Source organism: Amphichorda felina, assembly GCF_050947745.1.
Source record: "Amphichorda felina strain 45539 chromosome Unknown scaffold_1, whole genome shotgun sequence".
Taxonomy (NCBI): domain Eukaryota; kingdom Fungi; phylum Ascomycota; class Sordariomycetes; order Hypocreales; family Bionectriaceae; genus Amphichorda; species Amphichorda felina.
This window is the reverse complement of record NW_028145049.1, coordinates 393,728-408,778: the sequence shown is the minus strand read 5'-3', so window position 1 is coordinate 408,778 and position 15,051 is coordinate 393,728. Positions and strand designations below refer to the sequence as shown.

The window sequence follows — 15,051 nt, the reverse complement described above, 5'->3', positions numbered from 1 at the left end:
GCGCCGCAATCATCTTTTAGGAAGGTAATATGTGAGAAGTAACATACCATCTGTATTTACTTTCTTTCCCAAAGCAAGGTATGCACAGTTTATCTGTTAGCATGGATCCAAAAGTTCCGCTGTTGGTCCGTTGGTCTGTGTATTGGAAACGCCTCAAGCATTACGACGTGGCAAAGCTGTTGGATTCGCGTGGTTTGAAATCTCTGTAGTAGAAGCAGGAAACCAAAGGCACCGTCAAAATATCATGGACAAACTACACGGAACGACTCAAAGCAGAACAAACGTGGAAAGACGCAGGCTGAAAACTGGACGGCTAAAGCGGCGGGTATTAGTAGATGCTGAAGTGCTTGTAGGGGAACTCGACTAATTGCGAAACACTGGGCATAGAAGTTTGTAAGAAGCTCCCTTTTGCGATCCCAGCAGTGGAGGGATGCGCACTGGCGGAAGGCTGCGGTGTGGTTGAAGCAAAACTACATCAGCTGCCAAACAACCTCTGCACAAACATACTCCTCCCATCCTATCGTTACCACCTCCAATCATGATAGCATGACCTACGGTTAGCTATTGTCTCTGCCGGTTCAAGTTCTATTTACTTGACATTCAAGAACATCACGCCTTCAAATCATTCAATTTAGAACGGTCGTTCATGGAAGCTACCTACTTACTATGTTTTGGTGGATTCTTTTACTTCGTTGTTGGCAAGCACTCGATACCGCCGCCGTATTCAGGGGCTGAAGCTATCCAGAGCATTCAGAATGTATTAATTTGCGAAGGGAATCAAAGGCTGCTCAGGAGAGCAGAAAAGAGGTTGTCTACTCTTCTCCTACGATCCTCAAGACAATAGGCCCGTGAGCTGACATTGACCAGAGTTATCTACTAGATTTCCAAAGTCAAATCAAGACAGTTATTTCCAAACCCCAAAATAAACGATTCTATCGACAGTGAGATGAGGTCTTCTAGTAGTAGTTAGCCGTCGACTTCTAGTTACCTTCCGACTAGGCCTTCGACGACTCGAAGTTAACTTCATGATATCCAGAATATATACGGGTATGGGTACGAATTGAAGATACCTCTCATCACGGCAATAAAGCAAAGAATAAGATATACGACGGTTCCATTTATCCACAAAGTGGGCATGCAACATATTGGTCCTCATCCAATGATCGGAGTGATCTGCTCCAACGCCGAGTCGAACTTCTCGGGAAGCCATATAAACACGGACAGGCTAATAAGAGATCAAGTGCGTTTCAGATTCTTCATATTTATCTGTGACCTATATGGACTGGAATGGAAAATCGGGCTGAGTACCAGTTGGCAGTCCGCGTTGCAGTTTGCAGATACTCAATTTTGTGGGCCTGGCGCCCTCCATTTCATTCTCAAATCCTCCAAACATCCAGCCCTCTACACGATCCACTGTCTTAGCATTCCATGCTTTCTTTCGCTCTGTATCATTTAATTCTAGACTCTTACCTCCACTTGCATAGCCTTCTTCATTTCGAGATTCGTATAGCTACATGGAGCCCGGTCTGAGTCATTGCTAATGTTGGACCATTGAGTCAAGCCCGATCGGCCTCAGCCCCGCCTCGTCAGTGTCGCGACTTCCACCATCGAGCGCTGTGCTTTAAAAATCGGATCACCGTGTCTTGGTCTCTCTAGCTTGATAATCTTCCAAAATCAAATCCTCCGGTACTCCCGCAACACCTTGTGCCTCAGCTAGCAGCCACAAGTCACTCGCTGCGAGAACGCAATATTCGTCCGGCAAGGAGGATTGCCAAGGAATACCGACCAAAAAGGCCTAAAGCAGGATCAGCCGAAAACCTTGCGACCATGGGTGGCCTGGCTTTCTCCTCGGGGCCCGATCCCTTATACACGCCTCGAATGCCAAAGGGAGTCTACCTCGAGGTAAAGCACCGGTGCTTTGAAATCTTGAAGACCCTATTCGAGGTCGTGGAATCACCTATCGATGGTCCTGGCAAGACCGACTTTGGAGATGTCGACATCCTGCTGTTTGGTCCAAAATCTCCTAGAGTAAGCAAGGAGGACATGATCGAAAGTCTAAAGGCTGTCCTGGGTGCAACAAGGACAATTGTTGAGCGGAGCGAGGAAACTGCGCTCAATCTCGCCATCCCGTGGCCGACTAGCAATCCTCAGCTTCTCACCTCTGATTGCTCTCCTCCGCTTCTAGACTCGATTAAAGACACACAGGAAGCATCTCAGGGCAAACACATCCAAGTCGACGTCAGGGTCTGCCGTGACATGCACCGCCTACGCTGGACCCTCTTCAAACATGCCCATGGCGACATTTGGAACATGATCGGCTCCACCATCCGACCATACGGTCTTACGGTAGACGAGGACGCATTATGGCTCCGTATACCAGAAGTCGAGAAGAATAACAAGAGGCGAGCTAAGATTATGCTCTCGAGTGACCCCGACCAAATCCTGCACTTTGTCGGTCTGTCATCTTCTGAGTATTGGAAAGGCCCTTTTGAAGACTTCCACGCCATGGCTGAGTACGTGGCACAGTGCCGCATGTTCTGGGTGCCACCGACTGAGACACAAGAAGGGCAAGAAGCTGCGGAAGCGAGATATTCAGAGGACCGCAAGAAGCTCAAGGCCAACGACCGCCGCCGAATGAACCTGCGACCTGGATTCCGCAAATGGATCCACGAGTTCTACCCAGAATGCCGCCAAACAGGTCGCTACCTGGAGCAGAAGACGACACGAGAGCAGATAACGCAGGAGGCTTTTGAGACCTTTGGCGTGGAAGAAGAGTTCATGCAGCGACGACGAGAATTTCTCCTCGAACAGCAGAGGGACTACATCTGGAACGGTGTCATCAAGGAGGCCATCCCACCACCAGAGGACAACTCTGACGCCCGGGCCATTAAATACCGTGGCGCACTGGTGAAGGCCTTCAAGAAAATCATCCTCGAGGATGACAATCGGTACGGCATTATCCGGCCATCAGACCTCAAAGACAAGGAAGGGTACTTTGTCACTGAGAATGTTGTCGATTTTATCGTGAGGAATGAAAAGGAGGTAGCGAAAGTGGCCTTGGACCAGCAGCATCCCGCGTTCGAAGAGAAGAAGGCCAAGAAAGAGGAGAAAGCTGGTGAGATTAAGGAGCCGGGTGAGTCGTCTACGTAGACATAGCAGGGGGATGCCCCCTGACTATAGAGTCATGGAGAGGTAAGCTCTTGCCCCAACTCAAAGCGTATATGGAGAGATATATAGGTATCTACGAGCATGACTAACGATGGTAGAGTTTGGATATCTGTAATTTTTTTTCTTGCCAAGCTGGTGGGTGCATCGATCGAAACGGCCGAATCTAGCATACTGAGGATAATTCATTAAACAAAATCGCGATTATACCAGAGCACCATCATTTATGGCTTGAACTCTAGCTCTTCAAATTTTGGTCGCCTCTCTACCTAGATGTGTTCGTATCGAAATATATACCCTTTGTCCTCCACCTATTCTTTATCGCCGACCCGCTCGGCTGAAACAATTCAACTAAGAATAGGTCTAGTGGCGCAATGGCAGCGCGTTGCTTTCCGGTGGCAAAGGTTCCAGGTTCGAGTCCTGGCTAGATCGATTGAATTTCTTTTTTGCCTTCGTCATCTTTTCTTTTTGCTCGGTGGGGGAGAATGAGACTTTGAGCCATTATTATCGCTGGATGATATCAATTGCGGAATAAACTTGACTCAAGCCACAGTCCATGGGGTTGGCTATAATAAATGGTAAAACACCCTATACTATTAGGCATGCAAGCACTAATCCTAGATTCCGTAGCGAGGAAAGTACGATATGAAACTAAGGTATCCGCGGCTGGGAAAGTGATACGAACGACAACTAAATACTAGATCTTATGGCATCTTAACTTCCAAGTCCTGGGAAAAGTCAGCATTCGCATGTCCTCGATCTTAACTCGGAGCCCGAAGCTTCCGCTTAGTCAGCGGATCTTGCTCTCATCGCCGCCATCCGGACCCATCAGCTGCTCTCTTCTTCCTCTCATCAACCAGCTACGGCGTTTGGCAGTGGCACTGAATGCAGTAAATCCATTGAGAGTGTAGGATATTTCGTCCTTCGGCCCGCCTTTTTTTGGCGCCTCCACTGGCTATCCGCAGACACATTTGCTCGGCGCCGAAAAAACAAAACGGCTGCAGTCTTTGCTGCATTTACGATTCCACAGTAATACGTCCAAGGCTTCCAACAGGTCGAGTATCGACAGGCAATTCGAGTGCTTGGTTCCATCCCTAAGTCATGGAAAGCTTATATGTCTTGGGCTGAGCTTGACCAGAAGTCGGTTCTTAGACCAGGATATAGCAGAGACCACTCCCATATATCACCACTCCGTCCCCCCGATGGCGGGCACTCGAAGACAAGCCTGTGATTCTTGCTACAGGCGAAAGGTGCGTAGAGTTATGTTCATATTACGTTCATATATACAGAAGTCTTGCATGAAGGGATATCCCACCCCCCTAGGCCTAATTATCCATTTCTATCCCGCAAACCTCCTGCATCTCATACTAAAACTTGTTCAATTCAAATAGATCCAATGCGATACATCAGAAAGAGAGGACCTGTGTAACTGGTGCCTCCATCATGACCTCCCCTGCACGTATAACCGTGTTCGGGGCAGAAAGAAGCGTGTGACTAAGTAAGCAATGCTCTTCTCCATCGTCACTTATTTAGTCCTCTTCTTGGGTCTCATTCTAATACGAAATGCAATAGAGAGAACGCCTCTAAGCGTCCTAAACCTGTCGGTGAGAGTGTATCCCGCAGCAGAGGAGCCAGGGATGGCAACTGGGAGTTATCGGACTCTGGTGCGCCTCCAACGCCCTTATCCAGCCACGAGCAGTCGAGACAAGGGCATACAACCAGCAAACCATGCACACGCGCCCAAACTGTGTCACCATTCCCTGCCGTCTCCAGAGCGCACAATACTCCACCGCTGGGGCAAATCTACTACTCCGGCCAGAACTTTGGCGCGCTCTGCTCTCCTACCGGGATCCCCCATTTCACAACGCAGTGTGAGGAATGGATTCACTCAAGGACAGGCCAGTGGCCACGATTTCGGAGTCTCATGGAAGGCCACCACCTTCCCACGGCTTGCTCAACACCGTCCACGTCATCTGAAAAGACATACCCGAATGGCGTGGTAGACCTGCCCGAGCGATCAACAACGGAAAGGTTATTCTACGCCTTCCTACGATCGGGATTTAGCCTTTGTTTCCCGTTGGTAGATCGGGTACTCTTCCAGGACACCCTGCGGCTAGCCTACTCGACACCAGATGACCCGTCAGACCTTGAGTACATTGGCGCGAGGGCTTGCGTATTTGCATTTGTGGCCATTGTGAGTTCCCATTCACTGGCAGGATCCTCACACGTCGACACCGATGGCTGTGCCAGACAAGGGCAGCTTTTGCTGGCGGATGTTCTCGAAGACGGGGGCCTCACAACACTACAGACCGTCTTCATGCTGGTAAGTGAAGGTGTGATTTATGGGGATACCGTACTTGTTCTCACTGACACCCCGAGGCAGATGTTCTACGAAGGACATTGTGGCAACATCGACGCTGCCTCCATGTACCACGCCGTCGCTTGCCGCACCGTCTTCGCCCTCGGCGGGCATACCATCGTGCCACCCTCACCAGGAGGCGAGCGCGAGCTGTCCCCACAGGAACGCCACGATAGCCACGTCCGTATGATCTTCTGGCTCTGCTACGGCTTCGACAAAGACATTGCCTTGCGGTCAGGCCAGCCGCCCATCATCAGCGACGACTTCTGCGACCTGACCCTACCCGAGGGATACCCCGAGGGCGTCTTTGGCGCACGCCGTGACCACTATACACCGGAGGATTCCCCGACTCCGTTCCTGCCGGGGGACCTGCGTCTTGCGCTGCTCAAATCCAAGGCCGTCAAGGCGCTCTACTCGGCCGCGTCGCTGAGGAAGTCGGATGCCGAGCTCCTGCGGACGATCCGCGAGCTGGACGAGGAGCTCGAGCGGTGGCGCGCGTCCATCCCCGAGGATTTCGCGCCGGCGCTGTCGGTCCGCCGGGACGTCAAGCTCGTGGGGGACCTGAACAAGTCGAGCAACATGCTGCACATTGAGCTGCACCTGGACTATCACTACCTCCTGAATATCATCCACTGCGCCAGTGGTCGCTGTGTCGTCGACTGGAATGGGCCTGATAGTGATAAAAGCTTCGGGGTGCAGTCGAGCCTGGAGCTGTCAGTCACGGCAAGCAGGTCGACCATTATATACCTTAGCGCAGCAGCGCATAGACTCGCGGGCGAGGCGTTCTGGTGAGTCCAACCCGCGATCGCTACTATTATGTTCTTTAAACCAGGTTTGCTGACCGTATAACAGGCTCTTCATCTTCTACCCCGTATCCGCGCTTATGAGTCTCTTCTTCAACATCCTCCGCAACCCTCACCACGAGTACGCCGTGCACGACGTGGAGCTCATCATCTCGGCAGTGGATATCATCAGGAGCATGCCGATGCGTAGGGTGACGGCCAGGGAGACAGCGTACCTTCAGAGGATGGACGTGTTCCTGGTGGAGCTGAGTAGGCTGGCTAGGTGTGCTATTGATAAGCGGCGGGGTGAACAGACGGGTGTATAGTCAGGGCGATGGAGTTCTGGAGCTTGGAGCTTCGGCTTCTGCATGTATGCAAATAGGGCGTTTGGCGGTCATGACCGTTATCATCTCCATGGTGGGTTGTTGTTAAAATGTAATAATATTAGAGTACAAGCATTATGACTCAGATACCTCGATAACTTCCCACTTAACATCGCCGATGGTGATGACCTGTCCAAGAGTAACCGCTGTGTCTTCCAAGAGCTTAGAGCAAGGTAGTTCATCCTCTCCCAAAACGATGGTCCTCCTCCAACCGTCCCTGCCCGTCCATTCCCACCTCTCGGCCGTAATGCCATCTCCCTTCCTCATAAAGCCCTGACAGTACTGTCCCACAAGCACCACCGAGCCCTTGATCTGGTCCCCCTTCTCCAACTTCAGGACCACGGACCTAACACCTATAGAGTTCACCAGCACAGGCTCCCCACTGCGCCACAGCTCCTCGTACGCCGTGTCCTTGCCGGTCGCGGGGTTGACCATGGATCCCTTCTCGAGAGTCTTCCCGTCAGGCTGAGGGTAGTTGTCACCCTCGTCGAAGACGCCGTCGGTATCTTTTGACCGGGAGTCAATCCAGTGGCGCCACTGCCCGCGTGTGAGGTCGGTCCCGTCGTCACCGATAGGCCATGACTTCGAGGTACCCGCGATGGCCCAGTCTAGCTGGTCCAGGGTGATTCTCTCTAGTTGGGTGTCAGAATTCTCTCTGCTTAGACCCTCCGTGGAGTTTGGTTACCCTCTTTGGTGGGCCAGGTTGATGGCGTTGCTCCCTCGGGGAGAAGGGCGCGGATGTCCACGAAGCGACGGCCCGGGGAGGTGACAACGATGGTTGACGTGGGCTCGCTGGCGTCTTCTGGGAGCCAACGGATGAATTCTCTCAGTGAGATGCTCATGGTGAGACGAGAAGGGGTGGGAAGTGTTGGGTGTTGCTTTCGAGGAATGCAGCAAGATGCCCGCTCTTAAGACTTGGGAGTCGGTCGGTTCTGAGGGGTTGGGCTTGGAGCTAATAGACGACAAAAAGATGGAATCTAGGTCTCAGACTGTGTTTTTCACCCTTGATACAAAATTTGAGCGTCAAGTCGATTCTAGAACCAGGATAATGGAAGATAATATCTGGTGATAAAGGGTAAGGTGATTAAAACCCCCCTCCCGGGTTCGGATCTTGGACCGCTTGGGCCTTATCGCCAGTGATTTCTCCCCGCATCGCTAATCGCTCCGAGTCTATGGTCTCAGTGACGCCTCAGTGCTTCAGAACCTGGTACTCGGCGGGTCGTCCCCATTTCTGTCTCCATCTCTATCCCCATTTCTATCCCTAAACAGGGAATTTTTCACCAACTCTTACTTTAGTGCTACCTGGGTATTTAATGTACTATCGGTTCTGCAAGATAGAGCGACGGGACATGGGCGATACTGGATCCTTATCTGTACGTTACCTTGGGTACCGACTGGATGCATAAGGTACATGTACAGTAGACGCACCCTAATTCTTCAACGTTCCCATCAAGCTTCGCTTATCTTGTATTTTCCTTCGAACTGATACTATTACCGCTGACGATGATTCTCCTGTCACTTCCGGTGCTCGTCATCGCATTCGCCGCGTCTGCCCTGCTCTATCTGTGGCAATGTATCTCGAACCCCCTCTGGGCAGCTCCGGGTCCCGCCATCTCCCGCTTCACATGCCTCGTTCTTAGATGGCACGAGTTTCATCATAATAGGACATCGTATATCCACTCGCTTCATCTCAAGTATGGACCCTCCATCCGTATCGCTCCTAACGAGATGTCCTTCTCGTCCTATGAGGGGGTCAAGGAGATCTATGGATCCATGGGTAGCGGATACGACAAGGCCTCGTTCTACAACCTCTTCGTGGTCATGGGGCGCAGGTGAGTACTATTTATACCCCAGTCCCTGCTTTGATGCATCTCTGACTTGCCCAGGACAATGTTCTCAACCCTCCTCAAAGCTCCCGTGAGCCGTCATTCGTGTCGTGCCTCGATCATCCAGCTTACAGCCGATAGCACGCGCAAAGAAAGCGCCTAATTGCCGACAGATATGCCAACAGCAATATTCTGAAGCCGACCTCGCTCGGAGGTATCGTGAGCCGGGCGCAGGAATTTGCCAGGCAGTGCGGCGACTCGGCTGACCGCAGCGTCGATATTTATGTACGCCCCCGTCTCTTCCTTGTGGACGCCGCTGGGTCCTAACACGTTCGTGTCAGGTCAAACTTCACTCCTTTGCCTGCGATAGTATCACACACCATCTCTTCCACCCCTACGGAAGTGACTGTCTACGGAATCACACCGACCAGGAGATGATGTGCCAGGTCACAGCCGATAGCAGTATCCAGCGTAAGGCTACCCGCCTAATAGAGAAGCGTCTCAATGTATCTGACCATCTGGATAGGTCGACTCCTGATGCACTACGCACCAGCCCTGCATAGGCACTTGTCCAAGGTCCTGGACCTCGTCCAAAAACCGCGATCCGTGCCCCTGGCCAGCAACTTTGTCACACAGCGGAGTAGATCCGTCGACCCGGAGGCCTTCACCCTGCTCAGCCGTCTACGCGAGAAGCTCGACGACAGCCTAGACCAGACAGACATCACGGCAGAGTGCCTCGACCACATGGTTGCCGGCATTGAGACAACCGGTGACGCCCTGTGCTTCCTCATGTGGGAGCTCTCCCAGCCCCAGTCGATCCACTCCCAGCAGGAGCTACGGAAAGAAATGCTAGACAACCCCGATGTTTCGGCTGATAAGCTGCCCTTCCTTGACGCTATTGTGCAGGAGGGCCTACGCTGCTTCACACCCATCCCCATGTCACTTCCGCGTGTCGTGCCGGAGAGCGGCAAGGTCATTGACGGCATTGTCGTTCCTGGGGGCAGCGTCGTGAGCAGCCAGGCATACTCTGTCCATCGCCACAACTCAGACGTGTTTCCAGACCCCGATAGGTTTGACCCGCACAGGTGGATGTCGCCCGTGGGAGACGCAGAGAGGAAGCGCCACATGTTTGCGTTTTCCCACGGCGGGCGGGGATGTGTCGGCAAACAGTAAGTCATGCAGCATACCATCAAACCTTGGTATTGTGTTGCTCACATGGTGGTAGTCTTGCGTTGGCTGAGATGAAGCTACTACTGCGGGAGGTGTACTCGCGGTTCGAGACGGTGCCGGACCTATCCATGACAGCCGAGTCGATGAAGCCTCACGATCAGACTATAGCGACGCGTCCCTACGGCCAGAAATGCTTGTTGCGGTTTGTGCCCATCTCAGAAAAATATGGCATGACCCAGAGTGCGTAGTTAGCTTCTAGGTCTTCTTTGAAGACTGTGGGGTGCTCACATACTCTAAGGAATTGGTAAAGGAAAAAGAAATTCAGGGACCAAGTGCTAGGGACTCGAGAAGAAGAGAAAGGAGAATGGATATCGGATTCATATTAACTCTACCTAACCATTCAAAACCATCAACCAAACATCATCCCATCATCTCCAACGCGTCCTATTCCATTTCTTATCATACAAATTGAACACTAAAGACATTTTCATAATACGCATCTACCGAGTATTTATTGTTCTATTAACAGTATCTACACCAGTGGATCACATTCAAGCCCTTTCAGCCTTGACCTCAATCCTTCCCCTAGCAGTCGAGGTTACACGCTGCTCGTCGTCGCCAACCGCCACCAAACATGAAAGCTCTATCCGTTCCGCTTAGAAAGTTGTTTGACAATAACAATATTCCAAACTACGATGGGAAAGTTTGCGGATACTCTAGCTAGGAACTCAGTCAAAGACTTCCAATGTGAGAAAATCAGCCAATGAAAGCAGACTTGATAGAAGCGGGGGGTAAATATCAGGTATTCGTTGAAATTACTGAACAATTCTAATAATTCTACCATTAATCGGCGTTCTTACACGGGTATGCTGCCCATGTAATGTCTTGGCCCGCAGTCTCCTTCTTCCAATTGTCCCAGACCTCCGCCGTACCGCAGACTGGAATATTAATCACACCCTTGAGCATCACCGGATCCCCATCTCGCTGGTCAATCATGGACCAAAGGTCCTCCTTGACATTCTTGTCACTAAGGAGACTGGGTGTTTTGTCTAGTTTCTTGTTGCCGGTGTCTTTGTAGCGCAGAAGAATGCTGGTTTTTGTTAGCATCAGTCTCCAGCCCAGTCGCAGGATTTTCACGTCCTTGGTAGACAATCTTCACTTACCTCTTCGCAATATCTAGCTTGGTTATGCCTCCATACTTGATCACTCCAGTACCTGTCTTTGAACCGAGTTTGTCTAGTCCAGGTGGAACCGACAACACACCTCGCTTGCACAGGCCATACCTGTTGCAATCATTGGCAAGTCCATCCGGATAAAGTAGGTAATATTTCTTGTTGTCGATGCACACTTCCGACTTTTCCGTGTCTCCTGGGATGATAAATTCGTAATCCAGTGCCCCGACGTTCGAGCAATCCACGCCGGGATCCAGAAGAACCGGTCGCACCCCTCGCAGAGACCAAGCATAGGGGATAAGATGGGCGAAGAGGGCTCGAGCCACTCGGTCCTCAACGTCGATGGCAGGTTCCGTTGGGATGTTGAGCATTTTACCGTGAGAGATCATCCTTTTCAGGTACTTAATGTCCTCCTCTTTCCCGCTGAAGACCCGTTTTTGTGTTCCTACAACGAATTTCTTCCAGTAACGCGTAAACGACCAGAGTGCCTCGGCGAGTTCCTTGGTTGGCAGGGTCTCCCTGTGAATTATACGTCAGCTGTAACCAATACCCAGGGGCTATTGGGAAGTCAGTAGGTGATATCACTCACTCATCTGCCACAGCTTCCTTTGCCTCATTCAATCCGTAGTCGACCGCTTCCATAGTAGTCTCTTCCAAACTGTCGGCTATGTCAGGGTTCCTTGTGAAGAATTTGGACATTTGAAAAGCTGCACATTCGCGTTAGCAGACTCGAGACGGAGAAGGGGCTAGCAAGTCTACTCGCCTTTCCCGAAAAGAGGCCCAGAAACCAGGCCCAGGCCAGTGCCTAAGAAGTCCAGAAAACCGAGCAATGCCTCATCGACTTCCTCCTTAGGGGCAAATGTCTCCGCAAAATCTTCCAGCATGCTTTCAAGAGAATTATGCGCTGATTCTATGCCAGCGTAGAGCCCAATGTAAAACTGCAAGTCCGTGTCAGCATGAAACGGCAAGTAAGACGTGTCTCTAATCTCTGTCAGGGGAAGCGGAGGATGTCAACTGACCTGGTTCAGCACGGAAAAAGAACGGAGAACAAGGGCAGCTGAGGCGTTGAGACCATGGCTGGAACCACAAGCAACCTCATCATCGCAGCCGTTTTGTTCATTCGTGATTCCACATTTCATACCTGGAGGCCCAGACAACACAGTGCTCAGGTACTGGGTAAATTCAAGGCCTGTATTCTTCTTGTCACTCATTTCCCAACGTCCAATTGCGTATTGAAATGCATCATCGCATTTGAGATGTTTCCACCGATCGGCCTCAGGGAGAAGTTCGTCCATGGCGTAGGGGTCGTCGCAGTCAAACTTCTCCCAGCCCACGGGGAGCTCAGGGAAGATCCCCCCCAGCGGCGGTTTGTCGCCAGGACCAAAGTAGTCGAGATCGACAGCCCAGTCCGAGGTGCCACCAAAGTTGAGCGACTTCCACTTCGCTTGACGCTCGGCCTTGTTCTTCTCGCCCATGTAGGCTACCCAGTCATTGCCGTATACGAGGACGTTGGTCATGCTGTTCTTGTCATAGTATGTGCGGGCGTGAGGGTCGCCTTTGAGGATCTCTCTGATCTCGGCATTGGCGAGGTAGCCCCTCTCGCCCGTGCATCTTCCTGGCTTGGCTCCCGAATCAGGGCCTGTGAATTTGCAGGTTACCCCCGTGCACTTGGGGTTCTCCATGCGAAATGCTCGTCCATAACTAGTGACACCAACAATGATCTTGTTCGAGGGGACACCGGCCTTGGTCACCATGGAAAGAGAGTTGATCGTCTCAGTCATATTGACGTGTGAACGCAAACAGTTGCCCTTGGGACAGCCAGGCGATGCCCAGGAGCTACCCCAGTCCCATTCTACAGGATGAGGTAGATTAGCAAGTATTCCTATGTAACACCCGGAGGGAATAACCAAGGCAACTTACGTCCGTGGAGATCATATGTCATATAGATGACGTAGTCAACTACCTTGGCAATCTCTTTAATGGGGAACTGCTTCAGATACCAAAAAGAGGCCGGCGCGGCAATGGATAGAGACTTGTCTAATTTGGGCATTAGTTGTGAAAAGAAGAGAAAGGCCAGGGATAGGGAGGATGGAACTGACTAGTAGGCAGCTTTTTACGTAGTATCTTGAGCAGCTCTAGGTATGCCTTCCCATCTAGGGGATCCGCGGCTGGGATGCCAGGAATATCAGGAGCACCAGGATACTCCCAGTCAAGGTCCAATCCATCCAGACCGTTGTCTATGACAAACTTGGCCAGGTTGTTGGCGAGGGTCTCGCGATTTCCGGGTTTGATACCCTCGCGGAAAATCCAGTATGAATTGGGATTCGTAGATGCGGTCCACCCTCCGAAGGCAACAATGCGCTTGGCGCCCTTGTGCTTCTTGAACTTTTCAAACTGCTTCTTCACACGAGCGGCGGACACGCTAAATCCGGGGCCGACATCAGCAAAGGCGAAGTGGATGTGCGTTAGGCCTTTAGGCACATTGTCCATGTCCATGTGTAGACACGGACGCTCCTCGCTCCATGCCTCGAAGTAGCCAATCTTCTTAAACTGCGCGGGCGGCTTATCATTGTTGACTATGTCGGTGCCACAATTGGACACGCATCCGTTCTGCCCTGGCTTTGACGTCCCGGGAGGACCTAGGGATGACTTTGTGCAGAAGTCCTTGGTTGTCCCACACTGGCCCCATACATTGCAGCATGCATTCAGGGGACACGGGTTCAGCTTTGAGAAGTCGCTCCCAGGCTTAGGAGCCTTGGTCCCGGGCTTCTGGGGACCGCACTGGGCATTCTTGATGGGTGCTGGGAGGGCGGGATGTCCCTTGCTGAGGCACATGTTGATGCCGACAAAGAGGCGTTTGCAGCCACTCCAGCCCCATGTCTTCTTGTTGAAGGTCTCCAGGTCTGCAATCTTGAGGCCGTTGGCGGCGGCAATGGCAGCGCAGTTGTCGCCCGACTTGACAATGCGAGAAGCACAGGTACCATCTGGTTTTGGCTTGGGTCTGATGTCAGGTAGGGTTCCCGTTGAGCAGCACACACGCTGGCCCGGTTTCAGTGTGGAACAGAAGTTCTTTCCTGGGTTGTACTTGGTGAAATTGGCGCCGCTGATGCCACATCTTTTGGCCAGCTGGGCACAGCCGTTGCCTGACTGGACTTGGATGGTCCTGCATGCTGCAAGAGCAGAAAAGGACTCGTCTGGGGTCGATAGCTTGTCTAGCTCGCCAGCGAGGACCTTTTTGTTTCGACCAACAGATGGACGCCCAAAGGTCTTGGTCTGGCCAAGGTTTGGAGCACATTTGGCGTCTGACCAGGCTTTGACGGCCGACTGGACGCGGTAGAGGGCCTTTCCTGGAGTGGTGTCTGCAATGAATCCCATGGTCTCGTGAATAGTGTTTTTCTTGCCGCACATCTGCACCGCAATTGTATGGGATCGCCCAACCTTGGGGTCCTTGGAATACTGGAGAAAGTCCTCAAGAGGCCCGAGAGCTGCGCTGCGTGGATCGACACTACTGCCGATAAAGATGCCCACAACCGTATCGCCGTAGTGAATAATGTGCCTGGAATATTCGTTGTTCTCTCCTGTGTCAGTGTTGTTGAGGAGGAGAAGAGAGGCTTGCAGCTCCCTAACGGCAGTGGTTTTTTGATTGGCGATTGTCTTGTCATCTGAATTGGAATAGATGAGCTGAAGCTCGACTGGCTCATCCTCGATGTTGGAGTCTATCTTGACATCTTCCATGGCCGTGTATTGTTCATCGTAGACAATCGGTCCTCGGACCGTAGAGCATGCGCGGACAACAAAGGGCACGTCGTCATCCTCGAGAGCAGTGTGGATGGTAAAGTCCAGGAGCTTCGGCTTGTGGTCGCATGCCTGGAGAGCTTCCATGGACTGATACTGTGTCCAGTTGCTCGAGTCATACCCGGACACAGAACATTCGACAGGGCAGGGCCCCATGCCGCCGGCCATGATATACTCCCGAGGACTTCTTGCAGAAGCATCGACTAGGCCGATGGAAGAGGCCAGCATTATCGCAGCGCCCATGTAAGCCCGAAGGCTTGAGGACGCCATGGCTGGGAGCCAAGAAAGGAATACTGGAATAATGGAAAAGAAAAAAACGGGCGTTGTATGTAATTGGGATCCCTAGGGCTTGGGAGCTGTCAAGAAACTCAGCACAGCGAGCTTGGACAAGAAGAATGG

The 15,051-nt window shown here is 51.9% G+C and overlaps 6 protein-coding genes and 1 non-coding gene across 7 annotated transcripts; 4 read left to right on the top strand and 3 right to left on the bottom strand.

Moving 5' to 3' along the window:
• Nucleotides 1-1,827: 1,827 nt before the first annotated feature.
• On the top strand, nt 1,828-3,150 carry ACO1O0_000134 (uncharacterized protein; the record flags this gene model as incomplete). The annotated part of the gene is made up of 1 exon (XM_083189635.1): nt 1,828-3,150. One exon carries the CDS (start codon nt 1,828-1,830, stop codon nt 3,148-3,150), a length of 1,323 nt encoding a protein of 440 aa, XP_083053494.1.
• Nucleotides 3,151-3,525: 375 nt separating this feature from the next.
• ACO1O0_000133 lies at nt 3,526-3,597 on the top strand. The gene has a single exon. It is a non-coding gene; the product is annotated as a tRNA-Arg (tRNA).
• Nucleotides 3,598-5,089: 1,492 nt separating this feature from the next.
• On the top strand, nt 5,090-6,632 carry ACO1O0_000132 (fungal specific transcription factor domain-containing protein; the record flags this gene model as incomplete). The annotated part of the gene is made up of 4 exons (XM_083189634.1): nt 5,090-5,359; nt 5,474-5,488; nt 5,549-6,312; nt 6,377-6,632. 4 exons carry the CDS (start codon nt 5,090-5,092, stop codon nt 6,630-6,632), a joined length of 1,305 nt encoding a protein of 434 aa, XP_083053493.1.
• Nucleotides 6,633-6,764: 132 nt separating this feature from the next.
• Nucleotides 6,765-7,531, bottom strand: ACO1O0_000131 (uncharacterized protein; the record flags this gene model as incomplete). Its single annotated transcript, XM_083189633.1, has 2 exons — nt 6,765-7,321; nt 7,375-7,531. The coding sequence occupies 2 exons, from the start codon at nt 7,529-7,531 to the stop codon at nt 6,765-6,767; spliced, it is 714 nt and encodes a 237-aa protein (XP_083053492.1).
• Nucleotides 7,532-8,417: 886 nt separating this feature from the next.
• On the top strand, nt 8,418-9,933 carry ACO1O0_000130 (uncharacterized protein; the record flags this gene model as incomplete). The annotated part of the gene is made up of 5 exons (XM_083189632.1): nt 8,418-8,521; nt 8,689-8,800; nt 8,857-8,986; nt 9,042-9,684; nt 9,741-9,933. 5 exons carry the CDS (start codon nt 8,418-8,420, stop codon nt 9,931-9,933), a joined length of 1,182 nt encoding a protein of 393 aa, XP_083053491.1.
• A 595-nt stretch (nt 9,934-10,528) lies between these two features.
• On the bottom strand, nt 10,529-11,556 carry ACO1O0_000129 (uncharacterized protein; the record flags this gene model as incomplete). Its single annotated transcript, XM_083189631.1, has 3 exons — nt 10,529-10,775; nt 10,849-11,376; nt 11,447-11,556. The coding sequence occupies 3 exons, from the start codon at nt 11,554-11,556 to the stop codon at nt 10,529-10,531; spliced, it is 885 nt and encodes a 294-aa protein (XP_083053490.1).
• Nucleotides 11,557-11,612: 56 nt separating this feature from the next.
• On the bottom strand, nt 11,613-14,922 carry ACO1O0_000128 (uncharacterized protein; the record flags this gene model as incomplete). The annotated part of the gene is made up of 4 exons (XM_083189630.1): nt 11,613-11,767; nt 11,999-12,709; nt 12,778-12,894; nt 12,957-14,922. 4 exons carry the CDS (start codon nt 14,920-14,922, stop codon nt 11,613-11,615), a joined length of 2,949 nt encoding a protein of 982 aa, XP_083053489.1.
• Between the last annotated feature and the right edge of the window lie 129 nt (nt 14,923-15,051).